Genomic DNA, 15,059 nt, shown 5'->3' with positions numbered 1-15,059 from the left:
CTTCCCCACCACGCCCCAAATCTGAAATGTGTTCCGGGGGGAGAAAGAAGCAGTGGCCATCAGCCAGGTGTGACAGTGCACGCCATAGTCCTAATATTTGCAAGAGCTCAGGAGGGAGACCAGCTACACAGTAGGAGGTGGTGGAGAGAAAGAAAAGGTAGACTCGGCCATGGTCGTGCAAGCCTAGAAGCCTCACCTTAGGAGGGTCAGGTAAAGGCAACCTACTTTGAGGTGATAGTTTAGGGCTAACCTGGACTACTACAGAAGACTGATATGAATGAGCACTTCTTTAGAATCCCTTTGAGATTTCAGCTGAGAAGCTGCAAATGTCTGTCACTGAAAATCCATTTTAATAGGCCAGTGGACCAGCCGGAAATAGTTGTATTTAGAATAATCTAGACAAGTCAGGGATGGGAAAGGAGGAAAACTTAGTCTACTATAATGTCTTTGTGTAAGGTGTGCTAAGAATCAGAACCCAGGGTGTTGTACAAACTCGGCTGCTCTCCTAGCCCATTTTCATTGTTTCTCTTTTTAGGCAAGATGTCCTTTGGCACAGGTTAACCTCAGATACCCTAAAATAGCAAAATGACCTTAAATTTTGTTCCTCTTTCTCCCGCTCCCAATGCTGAGATTCTAGGTGTACACCACCACACCCAATGTATGAGGCAGTGGGGATGGAACCCAGGGCTTTGTGCATGCCAGGCAAGCACTCTACCAACAGAGTCCATTTTATAAATTTTGAGACAGTGTCTCACTTTATAGCTCTGGGTGGCTTTGAACTCACAGACATCTGTCTGTCTCTGCATCCCAAGAGTGCTGGGATTGATGGTGTATACCACTATGCCTAGCACCCTTGTTTTCTTCTTTTTCTTCTGTGGAGGCCACAAGAGGGTACCGGGTTCCCTGGACCTGGAATTACAGATGGTTATGAGCTACCATGTGGGAACTAAATCTGAGTCCTTTGCAAGAGGTGGTTCTTAACCACCGAACCATCTCTCAAGCCCCATCTCTTGTTTTTGTTGTTGTTGTTGTTTTTTGTTTTGTGTTTCTTGGTTGGTTTTTTAATACTTTTTAAAAAGACTTATTTATTTATTATATATAAGTACTGTATCTGTCTTCAGACACACCAGAAGAGGACATTTGATCCCATTAGAGATGGTTGTGAGCCACCATGTGGTTACTGGGAATTGAACTCAGGACCTCTGGAAGAGCAGTCAGTGCTCTTAACCACTGAGCCATCTCTCCAGCCCTACTCCTTGTTTTTCTTTTAAGACACAATCTTACTACATAGTTCATATTGGCCCTGAACTTGCTATGTCACCCTGGTTGACTTTAAATTCATCGTTATTCTGATGAATTATTGCAATATATTTTCAAGAGAGACTTTTGTGGACCATATTTAATACTTTAAAGATTTTCCATCAGGACTCGGTGGCAGAGACGCTGTCTCAAAAAAAAAAAAAAAAAAAAAAGATTTTCTAAATAAAGGCCTGTTTAATTTCTACCTCATTGTCATTCTGTTCTAAGCTCTGCACTTCAGCAAGCCGACCACCAGAGGGAGTAGGCACTCAGCCATCCTGAACAGCTGGCTTCAGGAAGGAAAAGCTGGGTATTTCTCCTTCTCTCCTTTTCTTCTTCCCTCCCCATCTCCAGCTGCAGACAAAATTACTCTGTGGTGCCAGATCTTTCATTAGTTCTTGGCTTGATTTGCAGTCCCCTGTTGGGCTTCTCAGTGCCTGTCACTAAGTCGCTACTAAATTTTTTCTGTGTTTCCTATTTTATTTTTTCTTGCACATGCATACATCTCTGGCTATTATTTCTTTCTTTTTTATTTTATTAGATACTCTGTATTTACATTTGAGATGTTATCTCCCCCCCCACATCCTGCTCCCATGCTCCCTCCCCCTCCACTTGTCTTCATGAAAGTGCACTCCCTCCTAATCACCCTGTCCACCCCACTGCCTTGGCATTCCCCTCCATTGGGAAAATGTGCCCTCCCTGAGCCAAAGGCCTCTTCTCACATTGATGCTGAACACTGCTACCTTCAGCTACATATACATCTGGAGCCATAGGTCTCTCAATGTGTGCTCAATGGTTGGTGTTTTAGTCCATGGGAGTTTTGGAGGGTTTAGTTGGCTGATAATGTTGTTCCTCCCATGAGGTTGCAACCCTTTCAGCTCCTTCAGTTCTTTCTTTAGCACCTTTATTGGGGTCCCCGTGTTCAGTCCGATGGTTAACTGCAAGCACCCTCCTCTGTATCAGTATGACTTTGACAGAGTCCTGAGGAGGCATCCCTATCTGGTTCCTGCCAGTAAACACTTCCTGGCATCAGTAATAGTGCTTGGGTTTGGTGGCTGCATATGAGGTGGATCCCAAAGTGAGGCAGCCTCTGAATGATCTTTCTTCAATCCCTGCTCCTCTATCTGACCTTGCATTTCCTCCCATGAGTGTTTTGTTCTCCTTTCTAAGAAGGACTGAGGCATCCCCATTTTGGCCTTCCTTCTTTTTGAGCTTCATAAGGTCTGTGAATTGTTTCTTGGGTAGTCAAGAGCTTTTTGGGTTAGTATCCAATTATCAGTGGCTGCATACCATGTGTGTTCTTTTCTGACTGGGTTACCTCACTCAGGATGACAGTCTCTAGTTCCATCCATTTACCTAGGAATTTCGCAAAGTCATTGTTTCTAATAACTGAGTATACTCCATTGTGTAAATGTACCACAATTTCTGTATCCATTTCTCTGTTGAAGGACATGTGGCTTCTTTCCAGCTTCTGGCTATTATAAATAAGGCTGTTATAAACATGGTGGAGCATGTGTTCTTGTTAGATGTTGGAGCTTCTTTTAGGTATATGCCCAGGAGTAGAACAGCTGGGTCTTCAGGTAGTACTATGTCCAATTTTCTGAGGAATCGCCAGACTGATTTCCAGAGTGGTTGTATCAGTTTACAAACCCACCAACAGTGAAGGAGTGTTCCTCTTTCTCCACAACCTCACCAGTATCTGCTGTCACCTGAATTTTTGATCTTAGCCATTCTGACTGGTATGAGGTGAAATCTCAGGGTTGTTTTGATTTGCATTTCCCTGATGAATAGGGATGTTGAGCATTTCTTTAGGTGCTTCTCAGCCATTTGATATTTCTCAGTTGAAAATTTTTTGTTTAGCTCTGTACCCCGTTTTTTAATAGAATTATTTGATTCTCTAGGATCTAACTTCCTGAGTTCCTTGTATATACTGGATATTAGATCTCTATCAGATGTGGGATTGGTAAAGATCCTTTCCCAATCTGTTGGCTGCCATTTTGTCTTCTTGACCATGTCCTTAGCTTTACAGAAACTTTGCAATTTCCTGAGGTCCTATTTGTCGATTCTTGATCTTAGAGCCTAAGCCATTGGTGTTCTGTGGTTCCTATTTTCTAAGTTGACATCTGAGTGCTATTTATAGTACCATGTCAGAAAGTTACTAGACATTATTTCTTTTGAAGTGGATTGTATTGCCCATGGTTTAAAGAAGTTACTGTGTGTGTGTATGAAGGGGGAGGTGTGTGTGTCAAAGGACAGCTCACAGGAGTCAGTTCACTCTTTCGACTATGTGGATCCTAGCACTTACATTCAGGTCATCAGGCTTGGCAGTAAGTGACTTTTACCTGATAAGTCATCTCACAAACCCATTGCCCATATTTTACAAGTGCTGAGATTTAAGTTAAATTACTAGCCCAGTGCCGTGGCATATGCCAGTAATCCCAACTACATGGAAGGGTGAAGTGGAGGGATGAAGGATCAAAGTCAGCTTAGGCAGCATGATAGAGAGACACTACATCCAAAAGCCAGGGTTAAATTACTCACCCAAGATAACAGTACAAGAACCTATTTGATCAAATCAAAGATGAATCAGACATGATAGCACATGCCTGTAAATTCTCATAATGGTTCAAATCATCCATAACTCCAATTCCAGCCAATACCCTCTTCTCACCTCTGAGGTTATCAGGGGCACATGTGGTATGCATACATATAGGCAAAACACTACACATAAAAATAAAATGAATAAATCTAATTTAAAATTAAAAATAAGTAAATAAATAAATATACAAACGAAGATCAAGAAGAGGGCTAACAAGACAGCTAACCTGGTACTTCACTGTCAAGCTTGACTAACCCTGAGCCCCATGACCCATATGATAGAAGGAGAAAATTGACTCCTATAGGTTGTCTACAACTTTCCTTCACATGAACTGTAACAGACATGTACCTACCCACCCATTCACACACACACACACAAACACACACACAAAGTGTTAGGATCCAGGAGTCTCCTCACAAACCACCGGAGCACTGGTCTCAGTCAGACAGGGATGGTTTATTGAACACACACCTAAAGACTGATCATCCAGGGCAACAGCTCAGGCTCACGAGCTGAAAGCTGCACACTGGACATTTCTCAGGGACAGCTTATGAAAACCACAATGAGCTCATGCGCAGGTGCTGGAAGTGCTGCTGGTAGCTGGCCCTGACTCGAGCCATCTTAGACAGAATAGTTCATACTGGCCTTTAATTTGATGGGTCCTGCCTGAAGCTTATGGTTGTGGAATTTCTTAAGATTAACAAACCTCATCAATTCTCAGACTTTTGGTTAAGATCAAGCGAAGATTAACAAACCTCAGGCTGGAGAGGTGGCTCAGCGGTTGAGAACACTGACTGCTCTTCCAAAGGTCCTGGGTTCAATTCCCAGCAACCACATGGTGGCTCACAACTATCTGTAATGAGATCTGATGCCCTCTTCTGGTGTGTCTGAAGACAGCTACACTGTACTCATAAAATAGATATCTAGATAGATAGATAGATATTTTAAAAGATTAATGAACACTATAACAGGGTATGTGCTCAGTATGACCTTGCTTTGAGTCTAATTATTTTCTGTGTCAGTGACTGGCAGGTATGTTACAGCAATAATATGAAATAGCTGGCTGTCATGGAACAAAATGGCTACAGCTATGCTAGTTGGGCAGGCCTCAACACAGATAGATAGATAGATAGATAGATAGATAGATAGATAGATAGATAGAAGGGTGGATAGGTAGATAGATGTAAACACAAGAACTGTCTGGAGTAAGAAAACTGGCTGCTCTTCAGAGGACCCTGGTTTGATTCCCAGTATCCATATGGTTGCTCACAACCATCTGTAACTCCAGTCTCAGAGGATCTGACATCCTCTTCTGGCTTCAACAGGCATACACGCACATGGTACACAGACTCCATGCAGGCAAAACACCTGAACACATAAAAATAAAATAATCAAAGCTTAGATTCAACCCCTAGAAGTACAATAATAGCAACAAAAATTAACTGCAAGTCAGATCAGTAGCACATACCTGCCACATACATACTCAGGAGACTGAGATAGAAGAATTGCAAACTTGAGGCCAAATGGTATAACTTAGCGAGGCACTGGGAGATGTTTTAACAGCCTGTGGCTGGGTAGAAGAAGAAAAGGTGGCACTTCTGTGCTTAGATAGAGGAAGGGGGTCTCACATAAGACCCAAGGAGTTGCCATCAGGACCCGAATGAAGGAGGCGCCAGAGGGGGGCTAAGATGGCTGGTAAAGGACTATGCAGCTAGAAAGTTAGCTAGGCTAGAATAATCAGAATAACTAAATATCTGCCCAGCTATAGTGCCAACTTATTAATAAATATAAAGCCCTCCTTGCCATTATTCAAAGCAAGGATGGACATAGAAAAGCCTCTTACTTTTACAGTGAGGACCTGTCTTGAAATAAAAGGGACTGATAACGTAGATCAGTGGTAAAGTGCCCATGTAGCATACACAGGGCCTGCCTTGGGTTTACTTTCCAGTATTGAAAAAAGATCAAATGCAAGCCAGGTGAGATGATGTTCACTCATATATTTAGAAGACGATGGCACTATTTCTTGGGCCAGTCTGGGCAAGATAGCAAGACCCAATATCTTTTTCTTGTTTTGAATGTTTTTTAAAATGTTTATTTATTACATATAAATACACTGTAGCTGTCTTGTTTTTAATGTTTTAAAACAAGTTTCTCACATTCATTTAGTGTGAGTACACATGAATTTTTGTGTTTCCACAATACTATAGTGCATATGTTGAAATCAGAGGACAGCATGTGGATTCTGGGTATGCAACTCAAGTAGTCAGACTTGGCAGGAGATGAACCAATATCCACCGAACCATCTCCCTGGCTCTGTTTTTATGTTAGCATTGCTTTGCTTTGTTTTTGAGACATGGTCTTACTATGTAGCTGTGGCTGGCCTGAAACACAAAGCATATTCCTGACTCAGCCTCCCAAGTGCTAGGATTATAAGTATACAACCCTATGCCTACCTAGCTCAAATCCAGGCTCTTTTGTCTGTGTATATATCTGTTTGGGTGGTGTATGTTTAGATGTTTGTGTGTAGGACCATACTTGTGGAAGATCAATATCAGCTATTTTCCTCTATAGCCTTACACATTTTTTGAGACAGGGTTTCTCACTGAACCTGAAGCTCACAGACTGAGCTACACTGTCTGGCCAATGAGTCCCGGGAGTACAGTAATCTGCAACTCCAATCCAGTAATGGGGTTCTAGATACATGGTGCTGTAAACAGCCTTAGGCAGGCACATTTGATTCACAGAACCATCTCCATAGATCACAGATCCAGTTTTGTTTGTTTTGTTTTTTGAGACAGGTTTTCTTTGCATAGCCCTGGCTATCCAGGAACTAGCTCTGTAGGCTAGGTTAGCCTCAAACCCATAGAGATCCACCTGCCTCTGCCTCCCAAGTGCTAGGATTAAAGGTGTGTGCCATCATTGCCTGGCTGGATCCAGTTTCTTTTTAAAAATGTGATTGTGTCAATGAATTTCTATGTGCTAGCAATGAAAATTACAAACCCAGGGGACCTGATAACCTCTTCTGGAAGTTCCATGGGAACTTCAGGCATATGGGAAAGCCACATAGATGCAGACATATACACATACACACATAATAAATACTTTTAAAAATTAGACAAATGAAAAGATGTCTCATCACAGATTGAAAGATGGTGTATGATGCCAAGTTCCTACCCCTGGAACAGAGACAGTGGGGCATGGAAAGATACAAACACAGGCAGAATCCTGAGTTCAAGGACAGCCTGGGACAAAGCAAATCTATGTCCAGGCATGGTCTGAAGGTAATTCCAGGGCGGGGTTCCACCCGGTTAGTTTACTGTCTGTGTTTGTGCTTGAGAATCAAGGGACTAAGGTCATGGAATGTTGTTTCATGGGATAGTCAAGAAGGAAACTGGAATAAATAACTGAATTGATATGTACATACATAAAAAAACAGGGCTTTTAGTCTGAGTGAGATGAGCTAGCAGAAAGTGATAGCATTTAGATTTTTTTCTACTGAGAGCTGAGCTGTTTGGAGATCTCTGGAAACAACTCTTCAAGATTTTTTTTTTCTAACAGGATTTCTGATTTTGGTCAGAAAATCCATGGCAAGAGATCACAACTCTTTTAGAATGTTTTCTAGCTGCTATCCAGAGAAGGCTGTTTGAAGATTGAATACAGATCTTTTAGAATATTTTCTGAATTTCTGATTTTGATTGGAAAACCCAAGAATTATTTTTAGAATTTTTCTAACAGGATTTCTGACTTGGTGAGAATATCCATTTTCTTTCAATAGCAGCCTTTCTGACTTTGGCCAGAAAACCCATGCACTATCCAGAGAGCTTTTAGAACTTTACTACCAGAGAGCCCTCTCCCAGCCGAGGCCGGTCCTTGACAGTATAATGATTTGTTCTCATACTAATATTGTTATAGTAGCTGTACAGTGTAACATATGCATTTAATCTTCCAGGGAAGGCAGATCTCCGTGGCTTTGAGGCTAGCCTGGTTTACATAGCAAGTTCCAGAACAGGATTTCTACTGCTATGACCAAACACCATGACCAAAAAAGCAAGTTGGGGAGAAAACAGTTTATTTGGCTTATACTTTCATATTGCTGTTCATTATTGAAGGATATTAGAACAGGATCCTGGGATACAGGAGCTGATGCAGAGGCCCTGAAGGGGTGCTATTATTTGGCTTGCTCAGTCTGCTTTCTTTCTTTCTTTTCTTTTCTGTTTTTTTTTTTTTTTTGTTTTGTTTTGTTTTGTTTTTTGAGACAGGGTTTTTCTGTGTATCCCTGGCTGTCCTGGAATTGACTTTGTAGACCAAGTTGGCTTCAAACTCAGAGATCTGCCTGCCCCTGTCTCCTGGGATTAAAGTTGAGCACCACTACCACCTGGCAAAAGCCTGCTTTCTTACAGAACCCAGGACCACCAACCTAGGGATTGCACCACCCACAGTGGGCTGGGCCCTCTCTCCTTGATCACTAGTTGAGAAAATGCCTTAACAGCTGGATCTCATGGAGGCATTTTCTCAACTGAGGCTCCTTCCTCTCTAACTTGTATTAAGTTGACAGAAAACTATCCAGTATACCCTGTCTCAAAAACGAATTGTTATAAAACCCACCCTAATAATAACACAGGGCCCAAAGGAACTTCAAGTAGACAACATAATATTAAAATAATAAAAAGCAAAAAATGTTCATAGAACTCACTTTTGGATTTCAACACTTACTGCAGAGCTACAGCAATGAGAACTGTGGTCCTGGTGGGGATACAGCTAGCTCAGTGATACAGTGTTTTGCATGTGAAAAATTCATGCTACAAAAACACTCCATCACTGTGCTATACTCTCAGACCTCTTAACCATTTTGAAATGTACAGCACACTATTGCTTACTATATTCAACACACAATATAATACATCTCAGAGAAAATTAAATGTATTCACTCTAATTGAGGCTTCAGACCTTTGCCTATCATCTCCCTATTTTCTCTAAGCCTCTCAGCATCCACTTATCACTATTCTGATCTCTGCTTCACCGCATTTAACTATAATTGAGAAAATACAGTAATTGCAGCACTATTCACAATAGCCAAATTGTAGAGCTCAGCCTAAGCACACATGCACAGATGAATAGATAAGGGAAAAGGTAATATGTGTGCATAGAATGAAAGCCTATTTAGGTTTGAAAAAGAAACTTTGGGGCCAGTGAGATGATTCAGGTGGTAAATGTATTTGCTGACAAATCAGACAACCCAAGATGTTTGGATCCATATGGTTGCAAGTAAGAAACAAATTCGGCATACTGTGGCAAACATGTGTGTATGCACACACATAAAATATATAATAAAACATTAAATTTTGTCATTTGGAACAACAAAGGTAGAATTAAGGAACATGATTCAACCTTGAAACATGCTAAGTGAATGAAGTCAGATACAAAGGACACTTGGGGTAAGATTCCACTTAGAATAGGCAAAGTCATATAGAAAGCAGTACTTCATAGCATTGACTCCAACTTACTAAAACAGTACCCTGCCTGAGAAAAACACTGTTTTATCAAAAGAGAAATTTCAGATGTGTGTGGTGGCACACTTTAATCCTAGTACTCAGAAGGTAGATACAGGTGATCTCTGTGAGCAGAGGAGGAGAGACAAAGACAGGAGACAGAAACACAGGAAGGAGAGGGGGGAATTCAGGAAACATTTCAAGCCATATGATGAAGGTCATTCTCAGAATTTTCCTAAGGATTTTTTTTAGTAAACAATATGATTTAGAATAAAGAAGAAACAAAACTGGACAGAGGTCATAAATGGCATATATATCCACAGAGGAATGAAATACACATGGCTCTTTTCTGAGACAGGATTGCTCTATTATGTAGCTCTGGCTGTCCTAGTTCACTATGTAGCCGAGGTTGGCCTTGAACTCACAGAGAAACTGCCTGTCTCTGCCTCCTGAGTACTGGAAGAAAAGGTATGTGCCACCAAACCCAGCCAGCATTTTTTTTAAAAGACAGTCTCTCTGCTGACCTAGAAGTCACTATGTAGACCAAGCAGACCTTAAACTCATAAAGATCCATCTACCTCTGTCTCGCAACTGCTGGGATTAAAAATACATCTGGCGCTTTCCTGTTTGGGCCCGGCAGAATGGCTTTCACAAAGAAGGGTGGCGAGAAGAAGAAGGGCCGTTCTCCCATCAACGAGGTGGTGACCCGAGAAAACGCCATCAACATTCACAAGCGCATCCATGGAGTGGGCTTCAAGAAGTGTGCTCCTCGGGCACTCAAAGAAATTTGGAAATTTGCCATGAAGGAAATGGGGACTCCAGATGTGCGCATTGACACCAGGCTCAATAAAGCCGTCTGGGCCAAAGGAATAAGGAATGTTCCATATTGCATCTGAGTACGTTTGTCCAGAAAACGTAATGAAGATGAGGATTCACCAAACAAGCTCTACACATTGGTAACATATGTGCCTGTTACCACATTCAAAAATCTACAGACAGTCAATGTGGATGAGAACTAACCTGAATGTCAAATAAAAATGCAGCATTGCCTCCAAAAAAAAAAAAAAAAATACATCTGGCATATAGGATTTTAAATAGGTGAAATACAGGGAGCAGAGGAAACCCGAATTCGTGAAGTCCTGAGTGGATGTGAGTTGTTGATATGAGCTGGCCACGTCAAGGGCTCTAGCCTCAGACAAATAAATGGCCTAGCCTTTGTCCTGGCTGAGGCTCAACAGAATGCAAAGCCTGCCTCTTACTTGAGTGCAAATGTTGATACTGTGTGCAGAAAATGCCTGCTGAAGCTCTCTTCTCCTGGATATTTATGATCTGAAGGCTGCTCCCCTACAGAAATTGCTCCTAACCTAAGATTAGTTAAACGTGTCTCCTTGGCCAGGTGTATGCAATAGCCTGCTTCCCTGTTCAACTGTGTTATGGTTTGCATATGCTTGGCACCGGCAGTGGCACTTAAGAGGGTGTGGCTCTGTTGGAGTGGGTGTGACTTCGTTGGAGTAGGTGTGCTGTTGCGGTAAATATTAAAAGGATGGCTTAACTTTTATATGCCCCGAGGTATCACTCCATAGAAGCCACTCCAGTATGGAGCCAAGCACACGGACTCTGTCACTTAGTCTGCAAGCCGCCCTCTCCACCAAGTTCCCCTCCCAGGCAGTTCACTCAGCCCGCCCTGTTGCTTCTGTCCCAGGTGGATACGACCGCCCCAGCATGTTCCTTTACTCCACCGCCCCGCACAAACACAACTCCAAAGCCCAGTGGCTTATCAAGCAGGTTTACATATTAAATTCTCAATCCACAAACTCTATACAATAAGCTTACATCCAATAGACAAAGATACAAACTGCCCTTCTCTATGAGATAAAAAGGCCTATAGAAACCCTTAAAAATATTCATATCTACTTATTGCCTATTAAGTATCGCCAATTAAGTCCACCTGGATCTAGATCCTCCTTCTCCAACTCCATCTTGAATCCTCCTCGAATCTCTTTTTCCTCTTCTTCCATTTTCCTAGCCCTTTCCCTGCCTACCTCTCCACTGTCCAATCATGTATCACCTTAACATCAACCCACAGTGTGTCACTGTGGGTATAGGCTATCAGATCCTCATCCTAGCTGCCTGATGAAGATGTAGAACTCTCAGCATCTCCTGCACTATGCCTGCCTGGATGCTGCCATGTTCCCGCCTTGATGATAATGGATGGACTGAAACTCTGAACCTGTAAGCCAGCCCCAATTAAATGTTGTTCATGTAAGAGTTGCCTAGGTCAAGTTGTCTGTTCACAGAAGTAAAACCCTAAGATAAATATGTATTAGATACACCGAGCTTCTGGATGCTGAAGGTTCTCCATTAGAGAGCCCTGTCCACTAGATCTCAGCGTTTCCATGCATCCATGTGCGTGTATCCTTCCCTCATTCTCTTACAGCCCCTGTTATGCTAATCCCAGGAGCCATGAAGGATGGGACAGTGAATACAAACAAACCAACCAACCAACCAACCTGAATTACTAGTCATCTAAAGATTATAAATTAAAAAACAAGACACTGATTTTTATTATAAAAATGGTAGTATCAGAACATCTTAAACACACCCCTCCCTCCAAGGCTCAGGGATCATTGAGAAAGAGAAGTCAGAAAAGACTGTAAGAGCCAGAAGTGGGGAATGAATACAGGAAAACATTTTATAGTACATATGAACTCACAGTGATTATGACACAAAGCATAAGACCTTCAAAAGCTCAGACCAGACAAAGTCCCAGAAATTCGGTGGGGTTTACCATTGAGGGCATGAAGTCCTACACCATACTGAGGAGCTACTGGATTTGATAGCTGCTGGCAAAGGGAGAATCTGCTTTTGTTTGTTTGTTTGTTTTTAATAGTGTGACCCCTGGAAGTTCTACCACACTCCAGGGCAGGCCACCAAGAGTATTTGGGCAACACAAAGTGGACTACTACATGGATAGGTGGAGAGGTGGAGGTGATCCAGGAGGGGTTGGAGGAGGAGGTTAATATGATCAAAATACATTGTATGAAATTCTCAAAGAATTAATAAATACTTAAATAGCAATATTAGAAAATATGGTAATATATTATTTGGCAAGAATATAGAGAAACAGATACCCTTCTGTTTTGTTGTTCAGCTGTTGGTATAAATTTTGGAAAGGCAATTGTCAAGATATTTTAAAAGTACATATCCGGGCTGGAGAGATAGCTCAGTGGTTAAGAGCACTAACTGCTCTTCCAGAGGTCTTGAGTTCAATTCCCAGTAACCACATGGTGGCTCACAACCATCTGTAATGGGATCTGATGCCCTCTTCTGCTGTGTCTGAAGACAGCTACAGTGTACTTATATATGATAAATAAATCTTTTCTTTTTAAAGTACATATCCTTGCCATTGAGGGCATGAAATCCCACACCCTACTGAGGAGCTACTGGATTTGATAGCTGGATTTGCCAGTCATAGTGGAATATTCTTTTAGTCTCAGCACTCTGGAGGCCAGCCTGGTCTACTTAGAGAGTTCTAGGACAGCCAAGGCTACACAGAGAAACCCTTTTCCAAACAAAACAAAAGAAACATACAAAAGTACACATTCTTTTAAACTTTGTTAAGAAATGAAAAACTCAATTCCAATAAGCTTCAATGATAAAGAGAATTTCCTGGTTCATTCAACTGCAGACTTTAGAAGGGCAGTTATTATGTTGCTTTGATTCCACAGATAACAATTTCCTTCATCAGCTTTCATTTTAAAATTGATTCATTCCTTGGTAGCAAAAGGAATGAAGTATTTGAAGGCAGCCACAACACTGTCTAAAAGAAAAGGCTGGCTTCTTGTATCTCATCCAGAAAAAACAAAACAAACAAAAAACCTTCTACCTACAAATCCTCCAGCAAATTCCCTCAATCATTTTCTTGGGTCTTGGTGCATTCTTAAACAATCCCTGTAAACAGGAAAATGGTGTCATGGGCTCAGCCTGAGTTGCCTGAACCAATCTATGAGGCTTACAGGCATGATTGGGTTTCACCCATGTTACAGCACTCCAGAAGCTGGTGAGAAAGATTCTGCCTCTCCACCTTCAATCCTATATGCATACTAACGAAATGAGGAAGATATGACATGAACTGGCCAAAAATGGTAGCAGTTACTATGTGATATCCAACAGTTCCTTTAGGAATTTATCCTGCATTATGCTGTATGTGTATACAAATAAGTGTTCAGGGTTAGAGAGATGGCTCAGTGGTTAAGAGCACTGACTGCTGCTCTTCCAGAGGTCCTGAGTTCAAATCCCAGCAACCACATGGTGGCTCACAACCATCTGTAATGAGATCTGATGCCCACTTCTGGTGTGTCTGAAGAAAGATACAGTGTACTTATATAATAAATAAATTTAAAAAAAAACAAAAAAAACCCCAAATAAGTGTTCAAGGGGGTTTTCATGGCAGGAAACTGCAAAGAAAAAAAATGTTGGGGACACATTAAATTATGACATAGCCAATAGAAGATTAAGGCACTATGTGTATATTGGTATGATACAGTCTTAGAGATATGTTAGTGAAAGAATGGATTAATAACATATTACCTTTTCTGGAAAAAGCAGAAAGACATATTGATACAAACACGCGTGCCAGTAGGCATAGTGGCACTAGCCATAATTCCAGCACTTGAGAGGAAGTTCACCTCTAGTTTGAGGCCATCCTGGACTACATAGTGAGTTCCAAGCCATCAGAGGTTAAATAGTTGTTTTCAAAAAAACAACAAAGACCATTAGCAATAGTGTTTATTTCTAGAAAAAGAATTGGAGAACTGAAATAATTAATATATGACTTTTAAAAAGTATACAGGAGGGGCTGGAGAGATGGCTCAGCAGTTAAGAGAGCTGACTGCTCTTCCAGAGGTCCTGAGTTCAATTTCCAGTAACCACATGGTGGCTCACACCCATCTGTAATGGAATCTGATGCCCTCTTCTGGTACATCTGAATACAACAACAGCTTACTCAAATAAATCTTAAAAAAAAAAAAAAGACACAAAACTTTGTGTGTGTGTTGCGTGTGTTGCATGCTTCTGTCAGTGGTCAGTACTGGATTCTCTGAAGCAGAAGTTTCAGGTTTTTGTGAACTATACAATGTAGATGATAGGAGTTAAAAGTCTTCCTCATGAAGAACAGTAAATATTTTTTAACCTGGAGGATGCTTGCAGCTAATCATAGGACTGAACACAAGGACCCCAATAAAGGAGCTAGAGAAAGGACTGAAGGAGCTGAAAAGGTTCAACCCCATGGGAAGAACAAAATTATTAACTAACTAAACCTACCACAGCTCCAAGGGACTAAAACACCAACCAGTGAGTTTGCATGGAGACTTATGGCCCCAGGTATATATGTGGCAGAGGATGGCATTGTCTGGCATCAATGGCAGGAGAGGCCTTTGGTCCAGTAAAGGCTCGTTTTTACAGTGTAGGGGATGCCAAGGCACTGAGGTGGGAGAGGGTGGTTGGGAGAGGGAGCACCTTCATGGAGGCAATGGGAGAAGGAGGGAGTGGGAGAAAGGTGATAACATCTGAAATGTAAATACAGAGATTATCCAATAAAAAATGTTTTAACCACCAAGCCATCTCTTTAGTTTTCATATTTAACTTTTATTCTATGCCCTTTTATGATACCT

General features: G+C 41.5%; 1 protein-coding gene across 1 annotated transcript; it reads left to right on the top strand.

Annotated features, from left to right (window-relative positions):
- Window positions 1-10,028: 10,028 nt before the first annotated feature.
- On the top strand, window positions 10,029-10,431 carry LOC308415352 (large ribosomal subunit protein eL31-like; the record flags this gene model as incomplete). The annotated part of the gene is made up of 1 exon (XM_080910371.1): window positions 10,029-10,431. The coding sequence occupies one exon, from the start codon at window positions 10,029-10,031 to the stop codon at window positions 10,281-10,283; it is 255 nt and encodes an 84-aa protein (XP_080766497.1). The 3' UTR covers window positions 10,284-10,431.
- Between the last annotated feature and the right edge of the window lie 4,628 nt (window positions 10,432-15,059).

The sequence above is a fragment of the Micromys minutus genome (assembly GCF_963924665.1).
Source record: "Micromys minutus genome assembly, chromosome: X".
Classification (NCBI taxonomy): domain Eukaryota; kingdom Metazoa; phylum Chordata; class Mammalia; order Rodentia; family Muridae; genus Micromys; species Micromys minutus.
Note: the sequence above shows the minus strand (reverse complement) of the source record. Positions and strands in the feature narration are given on the sequence as shown.